Source organism: Mus musculus, chromosome 2, assembly GCF_000001635.26.
Source record: "Mus musculus strain C57BL/6J chromosome 2, GRCm38.p6 C57BL/6J".
NCBI classification, from domain to species: domain Eukaryota; kingdom Metazoa; phylum Chordata; class Mammalia; order Rodentia; family Muridae; genus Mus; species Mus musculus.
This window is the reverse complement of record NC_000068.7, coordinates 156,121,123-156,146,139: the sequence shown is the minus strand read 5'-3', so window position 1 is coordinate 156,146,139 and position 25,017 is coordinate 156,121,123. Positions and strand designations below refer to the sequence as shown.

The 25,017-nt window shown below is 45.9% G+C and overlaps 2 protein-coding genes across 6 annotated transcripts; one reads left to right on the top strand and one right to left on the bottom strand.

Annotated features, from left to right (window-relative positions):
* Positions 1-345: 345 nt before the first annotated feature.
* On the bottom strand, positions 346-1,987 carry Romo1 (reactive oxygen species modulator 1). Of its 3 annotated transcripts, none has more exons than NM_001164217.2 (3): positions 1,860-1,987; positions 1,551-1,695; positions 346-538 (listed from the first exon to the last, which is right to left on the bottom strand). In NM_001164217.2, the coding sequence occupies exons 2-3, from the start codon at positions 1,679-1,681 to the stop codon at positions 430-432; spliced, it is 240 nt and encodes a 79-aa protein (NP_001157689.1). In that variant the 5' UTR covers positions 1,682-1,695; positions 1,860-1,987; the 3' UTR covers positions 346-429. The 3 variants fall into 3 exon arrangements, with proteins under 3 accessions (NP_001157689.1, NP_001157688.1, NP_080222.1); NM_001164216.1 differs by having other exon boundaries at positions 1,551-1,681; NM_025946.6 differs by having other exon boundaries at positions 1,551-1,907.
* Nfs1 (nitrogen fixation gene 1 (S. cerevisiae)) lies at positions 1,938-22,503 on the top strand. 3 transcript variants are annotated; one of them, XR_001781173.2, is made up of 13 exons: positions 1,938-2,120; positions 2,682-2,773; positions 3,898-4,014; positions 6,328-6,411; positions 11,582-11,734; positions 13,414-13,507; positions 14,353-14,487; positions 17,545-17,702; positions 18,369-18,474; positions 19,048-19,129; positions 19,697-19,821; positions 20,770-20,859; positions 21,813-22,500. XR_001781173.2 is itself a non-coding variant. In NM_010911.2 (13 exons), exons 1-13 carry the CDS (start codon positions 2,000-2,002, stop codon positions 21,874-21,876), a joined length of 1,380 nt encoding a protein of 459 aa, NP_035041.2. In that variant the 5' UTR covers positions 1,954-1,999; the 3' UTR covers positions 21,877-22,503. The 3 variants fall into 3 exon arrangements, 2 of the variants coding, with proteins under 2 accessions (XP_006498960.1, NP_035041.2); NM_010911.2 differs by having other exon boundaries at positions 1,954-2,120; positions 19,738-19,821; positions 21,813-22,503; XM_006498897.2 differs by lacking the exon at positions 11,582-11,734 and having other exon boundaries at positions 1,939-2,120; positions 19,738-19,821.
* The last annotated feature ends 2,514 nt before the right edge of the window (positions 22,504-25,017 follow it).

Genomic DNA, 25,017 nt, shown 5'->3' with positions numbered 1-25,017 from the left:
AGGAATTTTGTTAGCAACCTAGATAATTAAAATGTTCAATGCTGAGGCTGGTGATGTTTTTCTGAACTAGACAATCTCATACAATGTGCTGTTAACAGGATACCTGTTAGTAAGCAACTAAAGTTTATTTAATTGGTATGCTGGACAGGTTTAACGACGAGTCTCCATCTTCAGAGTGTTTGGATAAAGTGTGTGTATCAACAAGCCTGGGTAGAGATTTGGTTATTTGTCTCCAGAAGACAGATCATAGTTAGAATGAAACAATTTTGGGTCACCATTGAGATGGGTACTGGGACTACCAAACCTTTGGGTCTAGGATAAATACTAGGTAAAAATAGACTGATATAACGAGAAGAAAACAACTTTATTATTGTACAAGGGTCGAAATGGATGGGGAAGTTTAGGTATTGCAGGGCATCCTAGCCCTAATTAGCATCGTATGCCCATTCCAATGGCCATGAAAGTGCCAAACGTGCCGCCACTCTGCATCATGGTTTTCCCAATGCCGCCCATTAGCTCCCGACCCCGCATTCCGATCCTGAGGAGGAAACCAAGAAAGCAATTTGGGAATACAATTACAGGAATAGAGATTTGAACTAAGTACCCCCCTTTAAAATCTGTTGAATATATTAAGCACTAACAGCTTGACAATCTCATTTGTCATTCTTAAAATGCTACTCTTCCCCACATAGGATTAGCAATGACAAGGAAAATATCTATCTAGGGTCTCTAGGACCTGTGCTGAATGCTGCATTAGTTTGTAGATGCAGAGATAATGAAGTACATGGGCAAGAAAGCAGTCGTGTTTGTGCCTCTATGGTATTTTATCATTGAGTAGCCAGTTTTCTTCTAGATAATTCCTTAGTGTTTTGTTTTGTTTAACCTAGATTGAGTCAAGCGCTGCAATTTATAAACTGCATAAAGTGTAAAATGGACATTACAGACTCGGTAACTACACTTTTTAATTTATTATTTATTATTATTATTATTTATTTTGAGACGGTTTCTCTGTGTAACAGCCCTGGCTGTCTGGAACTCACATTTATATACCAGGCTAGTATCGAACTCAGGAATCTGCCACTCCGTCCAGAGTGCTGGTGGATTTAAGGTGCTCACAGCTAATGCTCGGTGGTTAACTACAGTACTTAGCACTACAATTAAACTAGTGCTGGGTAAATAGTAATTTATAAGCACAGTATCCAAATGTGATAGCAGTTTATCTCAGAGGTAGAATATTTCACTACACCTAATTCTCATCAGGCTTGCTTCATTACATGCAGTTGGGAGTTAAAACGCCATGCAACAATAATAACCCTTCGCTAAGTAATTACGACGTGCCAGATAATGTAAATCATACTAATATGATTGGCTCTTACAAAAGTGGAGGTAAGTGTCCAGTACTCCACTAAACTCAATAACACTGAACTAACAAAGGAGTCAGAAAGCCATTTTGACTTTAGAACTCAGATCCGTAAATCCTGTGCTTTCAACCTCGTCTGAGTGGGCTCTGGAGCCCTCGGAAGGCAGGAAGTTCTGTCCGCGAGGCTCACCTGAGACAGGAGAAGGTGCCGAACAGCGCCCCGGCCGCCATACCCACTGCGCAACCCATGACGAAGCCCATCTTCACGCGGTCGAAGCAGCTGGGCTGGGACTGCCCGTAGGGACCCACGGCCACCGGCATCTGCGGCGAGAGTGCTAGGACAGTGAGGGCCTGGTCACCAGCCGTGGCGTCGGCCAGGGGACGCACAGCAGGGTCACATAGCACCCGGGTCAGAAGCCAGCCCGCGGCACGCCTCCACCACCCTCGCGATGGAGGACCCCGCACGCGCGACGCAGGCCACTGTCGGGCCCCACCTCACCTCGTTCTCCGCTGCGATCGCTCAGCTCGACGTCTCACTCCGAATGCTAGGCGGAGGGCGCTCGCGGTCCGTGGGATCGCTTCCGGAGCACAGCGCAGTTACTTCCGGGAGCATGGGCTGAGGACTTGCAAGCGCCGCGGATGGTGGGCTCTGTGGCTGGGAACATGCTGCTGCGAGCCGCTTGGAGGCGGGCGTCGTTGGCGGCTACCTCCTTGGCCCTGGGAAGGTCCTCGGTGCCCACCCGGGGACTGCGCCTGCGCGGTACGTTCCCTTTCCTTTTCGTTCCCACGGTTTCTGGAGGAGCGAACCCCCTTGGGTCGGTGCTGCTAAGCACTGCATTATTGCGGATCCTACCCGCCTTGTTCCATCGCCCAGTCTCTTAAACCTTCCCGTCGCCCGGTCTCCTATTTGTTTTCGGGAGGGCCCTTACATACTGCTCCGCACTTCCCTTGAGCGGAATTCTCATCCTTCAGTTCTCTCCTGACCAAGTCTTAAAGATGCTAGATGAGCTTCCTCCTGCCGTGAACCTTTGAAGGAACCTGCGCTTTTCACTTTTCTTCTAAATGGCTTTGCTTTTTACAGCTCGTCCCACTCGGTGCTATGTAGTTTAAACATTGCCCCCGACTGCTGCTGCCCGCGCCCTTTCCAAGAACCCTGTGTCTATTACTTAACTCGATGTCTTTCAGCGCGTGTTGTTGTTTGTTTACTTTGACACTGGACCTCCGCCTTCCTTAAATTCACCTCAAAGAAGCTTTGACCATCTGTTGTTTTGTGTGCCCTTCGTCCACGGTTTCTCACTTTGCCACTGCTATCTGTTGTTAGTTGTAGATCATGGCCCCCATTCGCCTGTTCACTCAGAGGCAGAGGCAGTGCTGCGACCTCTCTACATGGACGTACAGGCCACCACTCCTCTGGTAAGGACTAACAGAGGTTCTTTGTAGGGAGGAAAGGTTAGAAGGACAAATTTCACCGACAGGCTAAAATTCATCCGACTTGAGAACTATTAAATGTGCTAGGAAAAGGAGCTGCCAGGAATCAGGAGGCTAAGATGTTAGTTTAGTAGAAAAGGCTTTACTGTTTTTTAGCTACTGACCCTGTCAGATCCTTCCAGTACAGGCATTATAACTAATAGTAATTGCTCGGGTGTTGGAGCTGGACAGTGTGGCATGGGTAGTTTGAGTGAGCTTAAGACCAGCCTAAGCCACATAGGGAGTTTCAAACCTATGTTGTTATTTTGTTTTGTTTTTAATTTTATATATACACAAGGACACTGTAGCTATGCTCAGACACTCCAGAAGAGGGCATCAGATTCCATTACAGATGGTTGTGAGCCACCATGTGGTTGCTGGGAATTGAACTCGGGACCTCTGGGAGAGCAGTCAGTGCTCTTTAACTGCTGAGCCATCTCTCCAGCCCCCTCAAACTTTTGTTTGTTTGTTTGTTTGTTTGTTAAATGTGCCAGGCATTGGTGGCACATGCCTTTAATCCCAGCATGGGGGGCGGGGGCAGAGGCTGGCAGATTTCCGAGTTCAAGGCCAGCCTGGTCTACAAAGTGAGTTCCAGGACAGCCAGGGCTATACAGAGAAACCCTGTCTCAAAAAACCCAAAAAGAAAAAAGAAAAGAAAAGTGTGTATCAGCACACCTGGCAGGCTTATAAATATGAGGTCAGATTCAACTACATAAGACCTTATCTTTCAATAAGTAAATGAAAAAATTAAAGAAAGACTTGTGGGAATTGCAGAACATTGCAGTTTGAAGTGGGCAACCTGGCAGGCTTATAAATATGAGGTCAGATTCAACTACATAAGACCTTATCTTTCAATAAGTAAATGAAAAAATTAAAGAAAGACTTGTGGGAATTGCAGAACATTGCAGTTTGAAGTGGGCATATATCAGGTTGCTATTTGATTAGTGTCTGAGAAGTGGAAGAAAGCAGAGAGTATCTGAAAGGTTGGAAATGCACTGAGCAAGGTTGGCAGGTAATGGTGGCTCGAGCAGGTTCTGAATTGACTTTGGGCTCTGTTTTCTTCTGTTCAGGATCCCAGAGTGCTTGATGCCATGCTCCCATACCTTGTCAACTACTATGGGAACCCTCATTCTCGGACTCATGCATATGGCTGGGAGAGCGAGGCAGCCATGGAACGTGCTCGCCAGGTTAGCACGAAGGACTGTGAGGAGTTCCAGTCAGTGGTCTATGTGACCTATTTCTTTCTTACAGATGGAAATAGCTGTTTTTCTAGAAGAGACTCAGGTAGTAGCTCTGGAATTTGACACTAAGTGTTTAATTAGTTCCCAGCTTCCCTAGGTGACCTCTGACAAATCCGCTCATTTCTCTAAGCCTTGAACTCCTCATCTACCAAGTGGAAAGTGAAATAGTTCATGCTGTATAAGATTATTGGGGAAATTAAATGAGGCAGTGCTCGTAAGGTTAACACTTGTGCATAACTCAAAACACATGTGGAAAGAGTTCAATAAATACATTTTTAAAAATGCATTTCGCGGGTCAATGGGACATGTCCATGGGTACCTTAACACAATGACTTGAATTTGATCCCTTAAATCTCCGTGGTATGTGTAGTTTTGTCTACACCACTTTATGTTCTTGGCTGGTTACACCTGTGTACACGGCCCAGAACCTATCTCACATCCAGGAATAGGAAACCACACACACCACGAGCTGGAGAGTTGGCTCAGCCGTTAAGAGCACTGACTTCTCTTCCAGAGGTCCTGAGTTCAGTTCTCAGCAACAACATGGTGGCTCACAACTGTCTGTAATGGGGTCCAATGCCCAATTCTGGTGTGTCTGAAGAGAGCAACAGTGTACTCACATATTTAAAATAAATAAATAAATCTTTTTAAAAAAGAGCCAGGTGATGGTAGCGCATGCCTTTAATCCCAGCACCTGGGAGGCAGAGGCAGGCGGATTTCTGAGTTTGAGGCCAGCCTGGTCTACAGAGTGAGTTCCAGGACAGCCAAGGCCACACAGAGAAACCCTGTCTTAGTAAATAAATAAATAAATAAATAAATAAATAAATAAATAAATAAATAAATAAGAGAAAACATACACACATCAGTTATTCTTTTTTTTTTAAGATTTATTTATTTATTATATGTAAGTACATTGTAGCTGTCTTCAGACACTACAGAAGAGGGAGTCAGATCTCTCGTTACAGATGGTTGTGAGCCACCATGTGGTTGCTGGGATTTGAACTCTGGACCTTCGGAAGAGCAGTCGGGTGCTCTTGCCCACTGAGCCATCTCACCAGCCCCAGTTATTCTTAAAATGCCTTGGAAAGCTCAGTGAGTGTGTACTCCTAAATCCTCCCCTGCTACCCTAGGCCCAGTCGGTAAAGTGGCCGCATATCCATTAGTTACCTTTAGCTTCTCTCCACTACTGTGCTACTGTGCACCCTTCTCCTCTCTCCCCACAACTCTCAGTGTCCCGCTCTCTGCTCAACCATTGGTTACTGGCAACTTTATTGATAGATCAAAAAGCAACTGGAGGCAAGGACCTTCGGGGTCAGCGAGCGCAGATTCCTGATGAAATGAAAGCCTCAGAAGTGTCCTCTGCATAAACCTGCTGTGGCAGGAACGGCCTCCACCCCAAAGTATATAAATAAGTGCAGAGAACATTGTTTAAAAACAAAACCTGCCATTAAAAATAATTATGCATATGGATGTTTAGTGTGAGTGCGGATGCGCATGCACACAGGCACCATGTACATGTGTGATGCTGGTAGAGGCCAGAAGAGGCTGTCAGATCCCTTGGAACTAGAAATTAAAGATGGCTGTGAGCTACCATGTGGGTGCTGGGAACTGAAACTGGGTCCTCCGCAAGAGCAGCAAGTGCTCTTAACTTACTCAGCCGTCTCTCCAGCCCCCCGCTTTTCGCTTTTATCTAAGATGGCTTGGAACTTCCTGTGTATCCCAGACTGGCCTCAAACTCTTGGCCTCAAACTTAACCTCCTTAGTGCAGTTGATTTGAGGTTTGCACCACCTTGCTTTGTTTGTGCAGAGCTGGAAATCAAACCCGGGCTCCATAAATATTAGGTAAGCCCTCTACCAACTGAGCTACATTGACATTCTTTTTGTTTTGTCTTGTTTTTTGAGACAATATTTCTTTGCAAAGCCCTGGCTGTGGTGGAACTCACTTTGTAGACCAGGCTGGCCTCAAACCCCTGAGTGCTGGGATTAAAGGGGTATGTCACCATGCCTAGCTTACATTTGACACTGTCCACCGGTCTTAGACTGGAGAAAGGATAGAATATCTGAGCCATGACAATCAGTTCCTTTTTATCCCTATCCAGGCTTAAAAGTTATACCTAGTAGGCACAGAGTGTCTTTCCTTGTAGGTGGTTGGTAGGATGCAGTAGATCTTCTCTTGGTCCAAAGCTCCGTCCAGGCTGTATCTGTAGCCCCATCGCTGCCCAGGATTGATGCGCTGTATCTTTGTCTCTTGGCTTTCAGCAAGTAGCATCTCTGATTGGAGCTGATCCTCGGGAGATCATTTTCACTAGTGGAGCTACTGAGTCCAACAACATAGCAATTAAGGTAGGAGGAGGGATGGGGATGTTGTGTGGCCGACAGTTGTGAGGGGTTGTGGGAAGATGGAAGCCAGAAGCAAAAAAGAGAGAACCTGACACTATTTCTGGCTTCTTGGGTTTAGCGATTAGTGCCCCTCTCTCATTTGAACTCAACTACCCATGTCTCCCTAGGTCTTTCTCTGCCTTAAAAAAAAAAATGTGTGGAGGACAGCTTTGTGGAGTCTGAAATCACCATCTACCTTTACTTAGGTTCTGAGTGCCAAACCCAAGGCACCAGGCATGCGTCCTTGACTCCGGAGCCATCAGGCAGGCTTTCCTCAGCCTTTTGCAGCCAAGTCTTTTAGCCTATTGGTCTGAGTTCAGTGTGGCAGTTGGTTAGGAAAGAAGGTGGTTCTTGGACCACTAACAGTTTGGATTTTTTAGGATGCTAGTCCTTTAAAAAAGTGAGTAACAGTGTCCGGCTTAGGTCTCTGTTGCTGTGATAAGACACCATGGCCAAAATCAATTTCGGAGGCAAGTATTTATTTCACCTTACAACCTCGAATCCTTGATGAGATGAGGGGAAGGCAAGGCCTGAGCTTAGGGCAGGAACCTGGAGCAGCAACTGAGATAGAAGCCATGCAGGGATGCTGATTATTGCCTTGCTCCCCAGGGCTCGCTCAGCGGGCTTCCTTTCACCCAGAACCACCTACCAGGGGTAGCACCACCCCCAGCACCACAGCCTCCCAGCACCACAGCCCCCCAGCACTACAGCCCTACAGACCCCCAGCACCACAGACTCAGAGCACCACAGACCCACAAACCCACAGTCCCACAGCACCACAGCATCACAGTCTCATAGCATCACAGACCCACAGCACTACAGCACCAGCCATGAATCATATGTGTGCCTATGCAGTTGTCTTCAGGTGGCCTCATGGGACATGTTTTCAGCCATGTCGATGTTCTAAGATGACTTTGGCTTGCTTGTAGTTGATCAAGGCCACTTTCCTATCAGCTTTTCCTTTCTGAGATCTGTTTACAGAATTCCTCTGCCTTTAGAGGTGATTGTTGCTATGGTACCCTCTGCAGGCCTTTGACTTGGTCACTCAGTCCGGTATTGGTCATCCTATATTTGGGTCATGCACCATCTGTAAGGGAATCTGATGCCCTCCTCTGGTGTGTCTGAAGAGAGCAATGGTGTATTAATATTCATAAAATAAACAAATAAATCTTAAAAAAAAAAAAAAGAGCCAGGCGGTGATGGCGCACTTGGGAGGCAGAGGCAGGCAGACTTCTGAGTTCGAGGCCAGCCTGGTCTACAGAGTGAGTTCCAGGACAGCCAGGGCAACACAGAGAAACCCTGTCTCGAAAAACCAAAGGGAAAAAAAAAAAAGAGAGAGAAAGCAAGCAAGCAAGCAAGCAAGCAAGCTTTAGCTCCCAGTTTCTCATTTACAATTTTTTATCTTTTGAAAACTAATTTGTGCACATGTGATATTAGTTTCTCTCTTTTTAAGGATGTGTTATTTAATTTTTTTGTTTGTTTGTTTTTATTTTTGTTTTTTGAGACAGGGTTGCTCTCTTATACAAACCAGAGGAGGGCATCTAATCTCATTGCAGGTGGTTGTGAGCCACCATGTGGGTGGTTGCTGGGATTTGAACTCAGGACCTCTGAAAGAGCATTTAGTGCTCTTAACCACTGAGCCATCTCTCCAGCCCCCGTATCTTTTTCTTTTAATTTTAATTAAAGGTGTGCACCACATGCCCGGCTTAGCATTTATCTTTTTTTTTTTTTTTGCATTTATCTTTTTTAATTAATCAGTTTGTATGTGTGCATGCATGTGCCACAGCACACATGTGGGGTCATCAGTAACTGGTGGGAGTTGGCTCCCAAGGTTGGATTCTGGCAGTAAGCCTGTGGCAAGTGCCCTCACGTGCTGAGCCAGCATTCCAGCCCATTACTTGTTTCTATGTCTGACTTATTTTACTTAACATAGTGATTTCTGATTCCATTTATTTTTCTGCAAGTGTGATTATTTCATTTTTCTTTTTGTCAGAATTAAGTGGTATTGTATATCTTTATCCCTTCATCTGTCGATGAACATCTAGACTGGTTCCACTTCTTAGCTATTATAAGTAGTTAAGCAGAGCTGGGTGTGACAATGCATAGCTTTTTTTTTTTAACAGGTTTTTTTTTTTTAAGATTTTTTATTTATTATTATATGTAAGTACACTGTAGCTGTCTTCAGACACACCAGAAGAGGGAGTCAGATCTTGTTACGGATGGTTGTGAGCCACCATGTGGTTGCTGGGATTTGAACTCTGGACCTTTGGAAGAGCAGTCTGGTGCTTTGCGTGACCCCTTCATGCCTTCAAAACCAGTACCACCTGGGTGACCCTTACATATTGCCAAGTCCCGCTGCAGCAGGAGTACAACCTTGGCCATCTCTGGAACACAGCCTCTTTGTGCTTTCAGAAAACACTTCCCAGAAGATGTCACCTCGATGATGCTGGTCTCTTCTTAATCACTGCTAATTTCTTAGCTCCAGCTAACCAGCATCAATAGTCCCAGTAATGCAAAGTTTTTGCTTTGGTAGTTCTGGTATCTTGTTAATCACAGCTGATTCTTCAGCCCCAGCTAACCAGAACTACAGAATCTTCACAATCAAAACAGCAATGGCTCTGAAAAGAGTCTTTAATTTTCCCTCTGAAATTTCACAAACCAGGCCTCCATCTTCTGCACTGTTCTCAACATTATCTTCCAAGCTCCTACACAACATCTGACAGAGCTCTTAACAACGGATGGATCTTCAAGCCCAAAGTTCCAAAGTCCTTCCACAGTCCTCCCCAAAACATGGTCAGGTTGTCACAGGAATACCCCACTCTGCTGGTACCAATTTGTCTTAGTCAGGGTTTCTATTCCTGCACAAACATCATGACCAAGAAGCAAGTTGGGCTTACACTTCCATGCTGCTGTTCATCACCAAAGGAAGTCAGGACTGGAACTCAAACAGGTCAGGGAGCAGGAGCTGATGCAGAGGCCATGGAGGGATGTTCTTTACTGGCTTGCCCACTGAGCCATCTCACCAGCCCGATGCATAGCTTTAATCTCATCACTGGGATGCAGAGGCGGGTGGATCTCTGTGAGTTCCACAGCTACATAGTAAGACTGTCTCAACGGCCGGGCGTGGTGGCGCACGCCTTTAATCCCAGCACTTGGGAGGCAGAGGCAGGCGGATTTCTGAGTTCGAGGCCAGCCTGGTCTACAAAGTGAGTTCCAGGACAGCCAGGGTTGTACAGAGAAACCCTGTCTCGAAAACCAAAAAAAAAAAAAAAAGACTCTTTCTTAAAACAATAAATCCCTGCATGGTGATAGAGATTGAACTCTGAAACGTGTGCTGTTCAAAAAGAGCATCTCTCAAATAAAAACAGAAGAGACATCTAAACTAATCCATGTTTATATTGCAAAGAGACGTGAAAGCAACACGAAAAAGCAAGGCAGTGTGACTCCTTAACTGCTGAATCGATTACACCAAACAGTTTAGGTACCAGATGTGAAGACATGTATGTGTAAACAATGTGCTCACCTACCTAGGGAGGCATCATGCTCACCAACACCAGCCCGGTCTCAGCACCAGAGCTCCCTACCTGGGCCAGCCTGCCTGGCTGGTGTCCCTCGGATTCTCCGGTCTCTGCTTCTGTAGGATGCAGGAGCACTGGATCTGGGTAGAGCTCGGTCCTTATACCTATTTATTTAAGCTTAAAAGAAAAAAGATTTATTTGTTTTTATTCTGTCTGTGTGTGTGTGTTTGTGTTTGCCACTTATGTGCCTGGTGCCCTCAGAGCCTGAAGAGGGAGCCAGATCCCCTGCCAAGGGCAGTTGTGATCACCAGTGGATGCGAAGTACAGAGCCCAGGTTCTTTGTAAGTGCTCTGAACTGATGAGCCTTGAGGAGCCTTCACCCCAGCTCAAGCGATCCTCATGTGTGTGCAGCAAGCACCTTAGGGAATGAGTTGTGAGCCTCATTTATCTTTTATTTATTTATTTTGAGACCGTAAGTTCTAATGGTCCTCTGCCCTCAGTCCCCATAGTAGTACCGACTCCAGGCTACTGCACTCAGCTGCGCTGCTTTCCTGTCTTACTTCTCCCTCTGTTCCTTGTGCTCTTTTGATTGTTTGGAGACAAGATCTTACTAAGTAGTCCTGAGTGTCCTGAACTTACTGTGTAGACCAAGATGGTCTCAGAGTGCAGATGCCCTCTTGTCCCTTAATGCTGAGACCGTAGGTATGTGGGCTATACTTGACTATGTTTTGTTTGTTTGTTTGTCCTTTTAATAACATAAATGTTCATTTGATATTTTGGGTTTTTTTTTTTTAATACAGGCCACTTCACTGCAACAATTTTTATGTCTTTTTCACTACATCATAATATTTTTTTTGATATGCCATTTTCTTTTTTTTTCTTTTTCCAATTTTTATTAGGTATTTTCTTCATTTACATTTCAAATGCTATCCTGAAAGTTCCCTATACACTCCCCCTTCCTCGCTCCCCTACCCACCCACTCCCACTTCTTGGCCCTGGCGTTCCCTTGTACTGGGGCATATAAAGTTTGTAAGACCAAGGGGCCTCTCTTCCCAACGATGGCCGACTAGGCCAATTTCTGCTACATATGCAGCTAGAGACAGGAACTCTGAGGGTACTGGTTAGTTCCTATAGGGTTGCAGACCCCTTCAGCTCCTTGGGTACTTTCTCTAGCTCCTCCATTGGGTGCCCTGTGTTCCATCCAATAGCTGACTGTGAGCGTGTTTGCCAGGCACTGGCACTTTTTTTTTTTTTTTTTTTTCAAGACAGGGTTTCTCTGTGTAGCCCTGGCTGTCCTGGAACTCACTCTGTAGACCAGGCTGGCCTCAAACTCAGAAATTTGCCTGCCTCTGCCTCCCAAGTGCTGGCATTAAAGGCATGTGCCACCACTGCCCGGCAGTATTTCTGTTTTTATTAGCCTATCTTTATAGTTTCTCCTGATGCTAAAAGTATCACATGCACCAGTGGGGCCTTGGTCTGTCACATGAAACGTCTTCAGCGTACTTGAGGCTCTGGGCAATCCTGAGCCCTCCCTCACAGAAGGGCTGTTTATGAATGGGATTCATGGTACCAAGGATGCTATGCTTTGTTTTCATTACATTATCGTCAACTCTTAGGGAGTGGCCAGGTTCTACAGGTCAAGGAAAAAACACTTGGTCACAACCCAGACAGAACACAAATGTGTGCTGGATTCCTGCCGCTCCCTGGAAGCTGAGGGCTTTCGGGTCACTTACCTCCCTGTGCAGAAGAGCGGGATCATTGACTTAAAGGTAGGAGCACCCCGGCCTGAGGGACAGGATGGGAGGAGCCTGCCTCCTTCCTGTAAGTCTGTCTCTCCAGTTTTGGGTGGAGCCTAAAGGTTGATCAGTGAGAGTGGAGCATGGATCAGGCCTGGCGGAGAAGATTGTGTTCTTTATGTGTGTGCTGTTCTCCATGGAAAACTTGCCTCTGAGGGATTTTGGTGATCCTCTTTTGTACAGAGCTACTGGACATGAGGGTAGGATGTCAGGGACTTACATCAAAGGAGAGCTCTGGCCTCTTTCTTCCCTGCATTGATGTTTCTTATCACCCGACAAAGGAAGCAGGCTGACTGGAGGTTTAGCTCAGTAGTATAATTCTTGAATAGTATACACAAGGCTGTGGGCTTGATCCCCAGAACTGCAAAAGCCAACATGTTAGTATGGGTTAGATATGGGGGATTCACTCTTAAACTCAGTGCGCTGGAGGCTCAAACAAGAGGATCATCAGAGCCGGGCGTGGTGGCACAGGCCTTTAATCCCGGCACTCGGGAGGCAGAGGCAGGCAGATCTCTGAGTCTAGGCCAGCCTGGTCTACAAAGTGAGTTCCAGGACAGCCAGGGCTACACAGAGAAACCCTGTCTCGAAAAAAAAAAAAAGAGGCTCACCAGAGTATGGGGCTAGCCTGGACTGGAGAGTGACAGCCTGTCTGAAAGGAAAGGCTTGAGTATAGGTGCTTGTCCATGTTTGTACCATGTGATTACGCTGCTCTTACTCCTGTAGCTTTGCAGCAGCTTGAAATCACCTTTGTTTATTTGGCCTAGGTAGGGTCTCATGTAAGCTTTTTGGAGTTTTTTTGTTTTGTGTTTTGGTTTATATCTTTGTCTTTGAAACAGTGTTTCAGGAATCTCAGGCTGGCCTGCAGTGGTTATTTAGACTTGAATGGCCTTGAACCCCTGATCCTCCTCACTCAACCTGTTAGGTGTTGGTATTACAACCATGGCTGCAGGGAGGTTTTCTTCCTCCTTTTAGATTGATTTCATATGTGCCTGGCTGTTACAGGTGGCTATGAGTGTGGCTGTGGGGACTCCAACTCAGGGCTTCTACAACAGCAGCAATTGCTATTAACCTCTGGGCCATCTCTTCAGCCCATATTTCCTTTTTAAAGGTTTGTTTATTAGTGTATATGAGTACTCTATTCACATGTATGACTCTATGACGAGATTATACATGGTTGTAAGCCATCATGGTGGGTGCTGGGAATTGAACTCGGGACTTCTGGATGAGCAGCCTGGCCTTTTTTATAACTTCTAGTTTTTGTATTTGAGTGTCATGCCTGCATGCATGTCTGTGCCTGGTACCCGTGGAGACTAGAAAAAAGTGTCCAGTGCCCTGGACCTGGAGTTACAAACAGTTGTGATCCTCCATGGTGTGCTAGGAAGTAAACATGGGTCCTCAGGATGAGCAGGCAGTGCTCACCGCTGCCGAGCTATGGCTGCAGCCGGAAAGCTGCTGTTATTGATTGTTTTTAAACAGTAACACTAGGGAGTGAGCTCAGTGCCTCACACATGCTCTGTACCCCTGTTAACTTACATGCTTAGATAGGGTTAGAGTGAAAGGCTCCTCTTGTAGATTTAAAATTGCCTTTATTCTTATTTATATAGCTAGCTGTCTCTTGGCATCATATAAACTCCTTACTCCTACATTCTTAGGAACTAGAGGCTGCCATCCAGCCAGACACCAGCCTGGTCTCCGTTATGACTGTGAACAATGAAATTGGAGTAAAGCAACCAATTGCAGAAATAGGTGAGTATGGTAGGTTAGCCTGATCCTTACCACCCCAGGGTCCGTGAAAGGAGCAGGGGCACAGAGTTCTGACATAAAAGCCAAGTGGACCAACGGGAAGAGCTGTGTGCCTTGCTGACCCGCATTCTAGCTGGCTACTATGTGAGGTTTTAGAGTTTAGGGTTTTGTGCCCTTTATGGTTGTTGCTGCTGTCACATTTTATTTCAGTTTTTGCTCCAAATGACAACAACACAGTAAGAAAAAGCCATATCCTTTTTTCTATTTTAAATTAAAAGTATCTAAAAGGAGATGTTGCGTTTGCAAAATCCAGAGTTAATAAGGGAGCATGAAGAATATCGGGCACCGGGGCTGGTAAGATGGCTCAGTGGGTAAGAGCACCCGACTGTTCTTCCGAAGGTCTAGAGTTCAAATCCCAGCAACCACATGGTGGCTCACAGCCATCTGTAACAAGATCTGACGTCCTCTTCTGGAGTGTCTGAAGACAGCTACAGTGTACTTACATATAATAAATAAATCTTTAAAAAAAAAAAAAGAATATCGGGCACCAAAATGTCGTGTGTATTTGTGATTTGGTGTTTTGCTCTTGATTTTTACAGTAATAACAAAGAGGTGGGGAGTTGGGAGGAAGCTAGAGAGGCAGGGGCAGGTGGAAAGACAGGGAGTAGGAGAGGGCACGTACACACATACACACACGTACACATACACACATATGCACACACACATATATATGTGTATACATACATATATATATGTTATCAGTAACTTAAATTATTCATGGTGCTTAGCAAGATTGCTGTCAGGTTACATTCACTATGCTATGTGTCTTCCTCTCTGTCATTCCTCAGGGCAGATTTGTAGTTCCAGAAAGGTGTACTTCCACACTGATGCCGCCCAAGCGGTTGGGAAAATCCCACTTGACGTCAATGACATGAAGATTGATCTCATGAGCATCAGCGGTCACAAACTCTATGGCCCTAAAGGTACCAACCAGTTCCTGCCTGCTTTTTCCCATTCTCAGCAAATCATTTAGCTGGGGCTCAACCCAGTCAAGACTGTGATGGTCCTCTGAGAAGGTTGTACGTTCAAAGTGGCCTGGCCTATGGACGTATCATTCAACAATAGCCAGAAACACTTGCCTCTTTGTAGATCCAAGCAGCTGCTGTACATAGCTGGCATTCTTTCTTGATCTCTTCACCATGTCCTTAAAAGGGACATAGGTATAGATTTGGCTGAGGGAACTGGATTCCATTAATTCGGGTTTTAGGTTTTACTAGACAAACAACGTAAGTACTAACAAAGAACAAAACAGATTTTACTAACTAGGCTGCTATTTCTATGTGCCTCTCCATCTGGCTGCCAAGGGCACTCCCAGGCTATGATTAAGTCTTGTGAGCTCTTCCTGAAGATCTCAGCTCAGACTCTACAGTGTGACTTCATTATGAGCTCTTCTTTCCCTCTCCACCCCTCCCGAGGGTTGTGAGACATAGTCCCACCTGCCTTTGAGTTCGGATTCCTCCTTCCTCAGTCACGGGTAATGGGGCTGTAGACATGTCTGCTGTGCCATGCCTGGGTAGCTTTTTACAGTTGCCTATAAGGACAGCCATACTTGCCCTCCACTCATTTTTACCCAAACTATATATGTTCTGATCTTGCTTTTTCATTTATCACTACATCTTTTTTTTTTTAAAGATTTTATTTATTTATTATATGTAATAAGTACATGATGGGGATCTTCAGACACCAGGAGAGGGCGTCAGATCTCATTATGGATGGTTGTGAGCCACCATGTGGTTGCTGGGATTTGAACTCAGGACCTCTAGAAGAGCAGTCAGTGCTCTTAAACAAATGTCAGCCATTTTACCATATTCTTTAATTCCAATACCCTACAGACAAGCAGATCTCTGTGAGTTTAAGGCCTATCTGGTCTCCATAGTGAGTTCCATCTCTACACAGTCAGACCCTATCTTTAAAAGAAAAAGGAAGGAGGGAAAGAGGGAAGGAGGGAAGGAAGGAAGGAAGGAAGGAAGGAAGGAAGGAAGGAAGGAAGGAAGGAAGGAAGGAAGGAAGGAAGTGGAAGGGGAAGGGAAGGAAAAGGAAAAGGAAAAAGGAAAAGGAAAAAGGAAAGGAAAGGAAAAAGAGGGGGCTGGCGAGATGGCTCAGTGGTTAAGAGCACTGACTGGGGCTGGTGAGATGGCTCAGTGGGTAAGAGCACCCGACTGCTCTTCCAAAGGTCTGGAGTTCAAATCCCAGCAACCACATGGTGGCTCACAACCATCTGTAACGAGATCTGACGCCCTCTTCTGGTGTGTCTGAAGACAGCTACAGAGTACTTACATATAATAAATAAATAAATAAATCTTAAAAAAAAAAAAAAAAGAGCACTGACTGCTCTTCCGAAGGTCCTGAGTTCAAATCCCAGCAACCACATGGTGGCTCACAACCATCCATAACGAAATCTGAAATCTGATGCCCTCTTCTGGAGTGTCTGGGGACAGCTACAGTGTACTTACATATAATAAATAAATAAATCTTAAAAAAAAGAAAAGAAAAGAAAGAAACAAACAAACAAACTTCCTCTTGGTTACAAACTGAGTTCTAGGTCTCTCTAGAATATGGAAGACTCTAAAAAGAAAGCTGAAACAAAGTAAAAAGTACAGCCCAGCGCTGGGGAAGCCCTCCTTCCTTCCCTTTCTCTTTAGGCTTTGTACTTTACCCAAAGCTGGCTGTGGGCCTGGGCCACCAAGCCTGAGCTCACCGTTTCCCAGCAGTGTATTTTAGAGTTTTACAATGATAGCACAAAAGAGCATCAGTGTCTTCTGCAGTTGCTTGGTGTTTCATTGTGGGGACGTTCCATAATGTATTTGACATTCTCCCAACGGTTGCCACCTACGTTTTTTCACGCTTTCTTAAGATTTATTTATTTTAGCCTGGCAGTGGTGGCGCATGCCTTTAATCCCAGCACTTGGGAGGCAGAGGCAGGCAGATTTCTGAGTTCGAGGCCAGCCTGGTCTACAGAGTGAGTTCCAGGACAGGCAGGGTTACATAGAGAAACCCTGTCTCAAAAAACCAAAAAAAAAAAAAAAGTTTATTTATTTTAGGTGTATGAGTGTTTTGCCTGTGTGTACCTGAGTATACCATTTGAGTGCAATGTTCGTGAAGACCAGAAGATGACACAGACTCCCCTGGCCTGGAGTTTGAGCTGTGTGAGCTGTGTCTGGGTTTCTGGGAACTGAACCTGGGTCCTCTGCAAGGGCAGCAAACCATTGATCCATCTCCACATCCCCTAGTGGGCTTTTGCCCTCTTCCTCCTGTCCTCCTCCCCTTCCTCTTCTTCCTCCTTCTTCTTTTTGAGCCTTTTTGTTGTTATTGTTGTTTTTCGAGACAGGGTTTCTCGTGTAGCCCTGGCTGTCCTGGAACTCACTTTGTAGACCAGGCTGGCCTCGAACTCAGAAATCCGCCTGCCTCTGCCTCCCAAGTGCTGGGATTAAAGGTGTGAACCACCACTGCCCGGCAAGCCTTTTTTTTTTTTTTTTTTTTTTATTCTTAGGAAGTTTTATGATTATTTTTATTGTGTGGAGTTTTATGAAAGTATGTGCAGGTGCCTGCAAAGACTCCGAGAGCGAGCAAAGGGCACTGCATCTCCTGAGTTCTGTGACGTGGGTGCCAGGAACCACACACAGGTCCTCTTTAAGAGCAGTGTGTACTCGGTACCAGTGGCCATCTCTAACTGGTTTCTGATCCTTTTGCTCTTAGGAATAGTCCTCATTGTATGCTGTCATTTCTTCGTGCATAGTGGCCGGCTTGGAATCATTTTGGTCATTGATATAGGGTATACCTGCTGTAACATAGTTATGCTGGGGACATTTGCTACAAACTATGCTTTTTTCATTTCTCTTTTTCTTTCCTCTTTTTTTTTTTTTAATTTAGAAAAAATTAACTATAAAACTTGAAATATTTTAATCTTATTTTTTTAAAGTAATATTTTGTTCCATTGTGTTTCTTTTTTTTTTTTTTTCTAACACCTTTTTTTTCCCAAGGGGTTGGTGCTATCTATATCCGCCGTAGGCCCCGGGTACGTGTGGAGGCCCTACAGAGTGGAGGCGGGCAGGAGCGGGGTATGCGGTCTGGGACAGTGCCCACACCCTTGGTGGTGGGCCTGGGAGCTGCATGTGAGTTGGCACAACAAGAGATGGAAGTAAGTATTGGGGAGAGCAGTCCCCTCTCCAAGTTCTCCCCTCAAGCAGGTTCCCTGTTTAGTGACACATTAGCATAAATGAGTCTGATCTCTGGAACAGCAGGGCTAAGGCTGTCCTGCCTTTGAGCAGCTGACATCCTTTGCTTGTAATCCTAGCTGCTCGGAGGCTGAGGCAGGAGAATAATTTTCAGTTTAAGGCCATCCTGGGCTACATAGCAAGACTCAGGATCAAAATTAAAAGTAAAGGGCTGGATCAGTAGGAGTGTTCTTGCCTAGGGTGGGTAAGACCTTGGGTTCAGTCCCTTGTAGATAAACGTAAAATGTACATGTGTACATACAAAATTAATTAAAACCTACTTTGTCAAGGAACCACAGCCCCTTGTTCTGAAAGAGATGGTTTAAAACCCATACATGCCTTGCTTGTAATTAACAGTCCATTTTTCAGTATGTTGCTGGCACCCTGTGTTCGGCTCATAAGCACCTTTTATACACCAGACACTTCGCCCAGTGCTGGAGATAGTGTGGTCTCCACACCTAACAGGTCATCAGATGGGGCTGTTCGATAGATACAGCGTGACTCCTGAGTAGGGAGAAGGGCTTCAGGAGTTCGTTCTTCTGAGCTGATTGCTGGTCACTGTACTTCCTTCTCCCCTGCCTGCTCCTTAGTACGACCATAAGCGGATCTCAAAGTTAGCAGAGCGACTGGTACAGAACATAATGAAGAATCTTCCAGATGTGGTAATGAACGGGGACCCGAAGCAGCACTACCCTGGTATGGGCTCACCCTTTCAGTCTTCTTCTGCTTTGCTTTTTGCTTTATTTTATTTTATTTTATTTCATTTTTTTTGAGACAGGGTTTCTCTGTTTAGTCATGACTGTCCTAGAACTCACCCTGTAGACCGGACTGTCCTTGAACGCGTAGAGATCTGCCTGCCTCTGCCTCCCTTGTGCTGGGGTTAAAGGCGTGTACCACAGACACCCAGCTATTATGTGAGGCTGGAGGATGCCCTCCACTGTACACATGGAGAGTCATTTCTCTTGTCCCACTCTCCTATAGGTTTCAGAGATAGAATTCAGCTCACCAGGCGCATGTAGTAAGGGCTTTACCTGCAGAATCATCCTGGTGCCCCTACTTACCCTACCATTCTGGTTTTGTTTCTGAAATATATTTTGTACCTAAAAAAGGTTTTTTGTTTGTTTGTTTGTTTTGTTTTGTTTTATTTTTGACTGTCCTTGTCTCCTTTATGGTAGGCACTCTGTACCCCTCCACTGTCTCCAGCTCTCAGTCTCCATTCAGACAGATGCTGGGGCCCAGAGTCCCATCACTGTGTGTTCTTTTCTTCAGGCTGTATCAACCTCTCCTTCGCGTATGTGGAAGGAGAGAGCCTGCTGATGGCCCTCAAGGATGTGGCCTTGTCCTCAGGGAGGTGAGTTGGACGGTGTCGACAGAGACCTTGCCTGTCAGGTACCCTGTGTGTCAGTGAGCTTCCCAGTGTGGATAGGACAGGAGCACTTGATCACGATAAAGCTCAGGCCTCAGGTGATGGCCGTGGCTGAGGTGACCGTTCCAGCGGCTCTCCTTGGAAACTGGGGTCTTGTCGGTCCTAGAAGATGTGTCTTTTTTGTTTCCTTTTGAGACAAGATCTCTCTCTGTAGCCCTGGCAGTCCTGAAATGCTCCATATAGACCAAGATCCTCTGGCCTCTGCCTCCTGAGTGCTGGGATTAACTGTGCTTAACTGAAGATGCCTTTTGCAGGGATGAGCTAACAGTTTGGGTGTAAGCCACAAGGGTTTGTTTACCCTCCAGGCTTACATACTGTATTTTCTGCCCTGGCTGTTTTGTCAGGTCCAGTGTGTGGGCTCTTATGCTCTTTCAGTCATTGGTGTCCTCAGTCCAGGAAGTTGTCTATAGGGACCACAGAAGCTGGGTTTACATCCCAGGCTGTACAGGGCATCACCAGGCTGTTTCTTCTGTCCCCATGGTATGATTTCAGGGTGTGTCCTATGGACTAAAAGGATCTGTCTCCATCCTTAGTGCCTGCACTTCTGCATCATTGGAGCCCTCTTATGTCCTCAGAGCAATTGGTACCGATGAGGATTTAGCACACTCCTCTATCAGGTCAGTGAGGTCAGCTGCAGAGAGAGAGAGAGAGAGAGAGAGAGAGAGAGAGAGAGAAGGGGGGAGGGGAGGGGGGAGGGGAGGGGAGGGGAGGGGAGGGGAGGGGAGGGGAGAGAGACAGGGTGTGAGAATGTGTGTGAGTATGTGTGTATGGGGAATGTTTCTGTGTATGTGTGTGTGTATATATGTGTATGAGTGTGGGGGTATTTTTGTGTGTGTGTTTGTGTATGAGAGTAGGTGTGATTATGTGGGTGACTATGTGTGGGGGCGAGTGTATGTAGGGGTGTGAGTGGGTGTGGGTGTGTTCCTGGTTTGTTAAGGTCTTGTCAGAAATTCAGGCTGGTCTTGAACTCTGTCCTGTCTTTGCTCCAAAGTGCTGAGATTACAGGAGTGTGCTCACTATGCCTAGTTTATGCAGTTTGGGGTAATTGTACATGATAGGCAAGCACTCTTCCTGCTGAGCTATGTCCCTGATGAGGGTGTCTGAGTCCTGTATTCAGCTCCTCTGCCCACGAGGTCTAGGGTAGATGGAGGAAGCTTGGTGGAGTCTGCCCCTCAAGCTGTGTTCTCAGAACCCTTTCCCTAGAGAGGCATGGCGGGTCTCCCACCTCCTGTTTACCTAGAGAGGCACTGTGGGTCTCCCAGCTCCAGTTTACCTCCTTTGCTCCAACAGTTTTCATGCAGCCCAGTTGGCTTCCAATTGACTGTAGCCAGAGAATGCCCCTGCTTGCTCTGTGTCTACCTCTCGAGGGCTGGAGATGTGCCACCAACCCAGTCAGGGGTTGAACCCAGGACTTCATGCATGCTAAGCAAGAACTCTATCTACTGAACTCCATCCCCAGCCCTTTCGTTATCTTTTATTTAGTATGTCCTCAGAGAGTATTGGTCAAAACAAAAAACAAAAAGCAAACCTGTTGCCAGGTGTAGCGATCTTCTGTGTTCTCTCAGGTTTGGCATCGGCCGCTTCACTACAGAAGAGGAGGTGGACTACACGGCGGAGAAGTGCATCCACCACGTGAAGCGCCTTCGAGAAATGAGGTGTGTGCGCCTGCGTGTGGACTCTATGGAAGACACCGTACCGCTGACACCTTTCTTGTCCTTAGACTCTGTTCATACAGCCGGAAACCCGAGTGTAAAGGGATTGTAGGCTGTAAAGAGTCCACAAAGCAGGGAAGTTGACCTCCTGTCTTCTTGTTCTTCAGAATATGTTTTAAAACTAGGCTTTTGTATATAGCATAGAGGTTGCTTATGTATCATCTCTAAACAGCCTGGGTTTGATCCCCAGTCCCCAAAAACCAATGGAAGGTCAGTGGTAGAGTACCTGCCAGGAAGACAAAACTCAAACCAGGGATCTTGTGCATGCCTGATGTTGTGAGCCGGAGACTGCAGTAGGAAGATTGTGCATAAGTCCTTTTCTGAGAAACAAAAACAAAGGGTGGGACTCAGTGACACTGAGCAAAACTAACTGGGGACACGGAAGCACCAAGCTCAGTACTGGTGTCAGGCTTGGCTCTGCAGAAGATGCTGCCTCGTGTGTGTGTGTGTGTGTGTGTGTGTGTGTGTGTGTGTGTGTGTGTGTGTGTGTGTGTGTGTGTGTGTGTGTTTGTGTTTGTGCACATGCGCGACTCTGCGTCTCAGCGTCAGTGGTAAAAACAAACAAAGAAATGTTCACAGTCATCACTCCCACCATGCACAAAGTAGGTCATTACCCACAATCTTCCTGGGTGCTCAGGCCTGAGATCTAAGGCATCCTTTCAGGCTAAAGCAATAAATAGTCTTCCTGATGCTAGAAATTAGGAAAGGCCTGGGACTGAGCAGGACTTACAGAAGCTAGAAGAGGCTTGTTTGTCTCTTGTATTGGGGTTCACCAGGGCAAAAGGCAGAGAAGCATCAAGGACAGAAGGGAAATGATTGATCAGGGCCTGAGAGGCAGTGTTACCTGCTGCTTCCTGTCTAACCCTCACTCACTCAGTGCCTCTTCTCTTTGGCAGTCCTCTCTGGGAGATGGTCCAGGATGGCATTGACCTCAAGAGCATCAAGTGGACCCAGCATTAGAGGAGTGGGCTGTGACTTTGTGCTGGCCTGGCTGTTCTGGCCTCACTGATCTGTGCACAGCCAGGAACCTCACTGCCTGACGTGGTCCATGCTCAAAGCAGATGGGAAGCTCTGCAGTGACTTCACCACAGAATGTTCTCTAGTGAAAGCTGAGGCTAGCTTTCTTAGCCTCGGCTCCTGTGTAGGCATGTATTCCGTAATCTTCCTCAGGAGTTCTTCTCTTGCCTGGCGTGGCCATTCTTATCTGAGGGCCTGGAGGCACTGCCTTGTTACTGCCACAGGGAGGACCTACCTGTGCAGAGATGGAAGAACTGGAAGAAGGCTCTAGGTTCAAAGACTGCTTCTCTGTGAATCATTACTCTAGCTGCTCAGCTGAACTGGCGCCATTAGGGACTGGCATAAACAAACTTTATTTTAACCTTTTTTGTGGCTTTGAAAGACATCTCTTTGTATCGACTTCAGCTGAAGAACACCAAGTTGTATTAAAGTCTTGTTTCCTTTGGGGTCTCATCTTCTTTCCTCTCTTTTGACTTAATGTAAGTAGAAATATCCATGACCCCAATCATTATTCTAATAATTTACTTAATTCATTAAACTTAATTCAATAAATTCCCATTTCCTGTCCTGATCCTTGAATTTTTGAGCATCTGGAGAGAACTCTGCTGGAGAACTGTAGACCTTCCTTCCACCTGCCTTTCTCAGACAACTCAGTCCACTTGCTTTTCATCCAACAGTTTAAAGGATTTCCAGGACACACATTTCATTCTGGGTATTGGGATGCACTGGCTCATAGGACCAGGAAAGGCACACTGTCCTCAGTGAGCTTTTATATTAGCGGAGAGATAGAAACTCAGAAATAGAGACTGTCATATGTGGGACAGTGCTACGTGAGAAAGGAGAGTGTTTCAAGGCAATAGTCGGGAGAACCGTGATGATGGATGCTCTTGAGAAGCTGCTCAGGGCCTGTGCGAGCACACCATGGAGAGCCAGTGCTTGCTGAGCTGGACAGAAAGGAGCAGAGAGAGCTGAAGATAGAAAACCCAGAAAAAACGCCAGGGGCAGTGGTGGCACACGCCTTTAATCCCAGCACTTGGGAGGCAGAGGCAGGCAGATTTCTGAGTTCGAGGCCAGCCTGAACAGAGTGAGTTCCAGGACAGCCAGGGATATACAGAGAAACCCTGTCTCGAAAAAACAAAAAGTGTGTGTGTGTGTGTGAGACTCACATGTACATATGGTTCATGTGTGGAGGTCAGAGGACAGTTTACTAGAGTCAGTCCAGCTTTTACATGGGTTTTTGGGATTGAACACAGGTAGTCAAGCTTTATAGCTAGTAGTTTTTACCTGCTGAACTACCTCACTGGCCCTGGTTCACATATGTATGTATGTATGTATGTATGCATGCATGCATTTCTGTGATTAAGGGAGTTTATCACCATGTCTGGTCCTGGTTTACTTCCTTTTGAGTGTAGTTGCTTCAGAAATTATTTGCACAGAATTCACCTCATGTTTTCATGCTTGCAGGACAAGCCCTTTATCAACAGAGCCATCCTTCCAACTCTTCTGTTTTTTAAAAGGAGTATCTCACTCTGTAGACTGTGATGGTCTCAAAGTTGTGACAATTTTCTTCTTGAGCTTTGTCCCATAAGCTTGACATGAGCTAAGACATGAGCTTAATTCTCAGAACCCAGGTAAAAGAGCCAGCATGGTGGCTTGACCCTTCTACCTCAATGCTAGGGAGGAGGGAATAATGGGATCCTTACAGCTTGCTGGCCAAACTGGCAAGTTCCTTCATAGAATTTCAGTGAGAGACCTTGTCTTAAAAAATAAGGTGGAAAAAGACGAAGGAAGACACATTGACTTCTGGCCTCCAAACACACATACAGAGATGCACACACACTTGCACACACAGCTACATAGGCAAGAAGTGCAGAGAGGTGGCTTAGTTGTAAAGTGGTAACGACCAGCTGATATGCACCTAAGCATGCCTGAAGTGCTGGCCGAATCCTTATTACTTTAGTATCTATATGCATACACATAAATATATGTATATGTGTCTTAGTCAGGGTTTCTATTCCTGCACAAACATCATGACCAAGAAACAAATTGGGGAGGAAAGGGTTTATTCAGCTTACACTTCCATACTGTTGTTCATCACCGAGGAAGTCAGGACTAGAACTCAAGCAGGTCAGGAAGCAGGAGCTGATGCAGAGGCCATGGAGGTATGTTCTTTACTGGCTTGCTTCCCCTGGCTTGCTCAGCCTGCTCTCTTAGAACCCAAGACTACCAGCTCAGAGATGGTCCCACCCACAGGGGCCTTTCCCCCTTGATCACTAATTGAGAAAATGCCTTACAGTTGGATCTCATGAAGGCATTTCCTCAACTGAAGCTCCTTTCTCTGTGATAACTCCAGCCTGTGTAAGTTGACACAAAACTAACCAGTACAATATGTAAAGGGTACGTTTCATGTTTGTTTTTTTTGAGACAAGCTGTCACTATATAACCCTGACGTCCCTGTAACTTGCTTTGTAGACCAGGCCTCTGCCTCCCTGTGTGGTGTGTGTTTGGTATAAACGCACACATATACACATGTATATGAAATGTATAGGTCTGTAGGTTTGCTTTTATTACTATTACTATTATTATTTAGTTAGTTAGTTAGCTAGTTAGTTTTTTATGAGACAGGGCTTCTCTGTAGCCCTGGCTGTCCTGGAACTCACTCTGTAGACCAGGCTGACCTCGAACTCAGAAATCCCCCTGCCTCTGCCTCCCAAGTGCTGGGATTAAAGGCGTGCGACACACAAACTTTTAATCCAGATCTTGAGGCACACCTTTTATCTGGGTTACTACCTCATTTCTGTATCATCTGTGCAAGCAGAAAACTTCTCAAACAAATGAAAGGAGGCTACATTGGATCGTGGCAAAGGCAATCTCAGCCAGTGAATCAGTTTCCAGACTTGAGACAGTTTGCAGTCCCAGAATCCCTTGAATGAAGTGATGGCCAGGTTCCCCTGCGTAACGACCTTCATAAGACACCTAACAGCCTTTTACTGTTATCCTTTTTCCAGTTCTTCCCCAGAGGAACCTATGGCCTTTTACAAGGGCAACTGTACACTGGGGAAAAGGAAATAATCAGACTTTCCG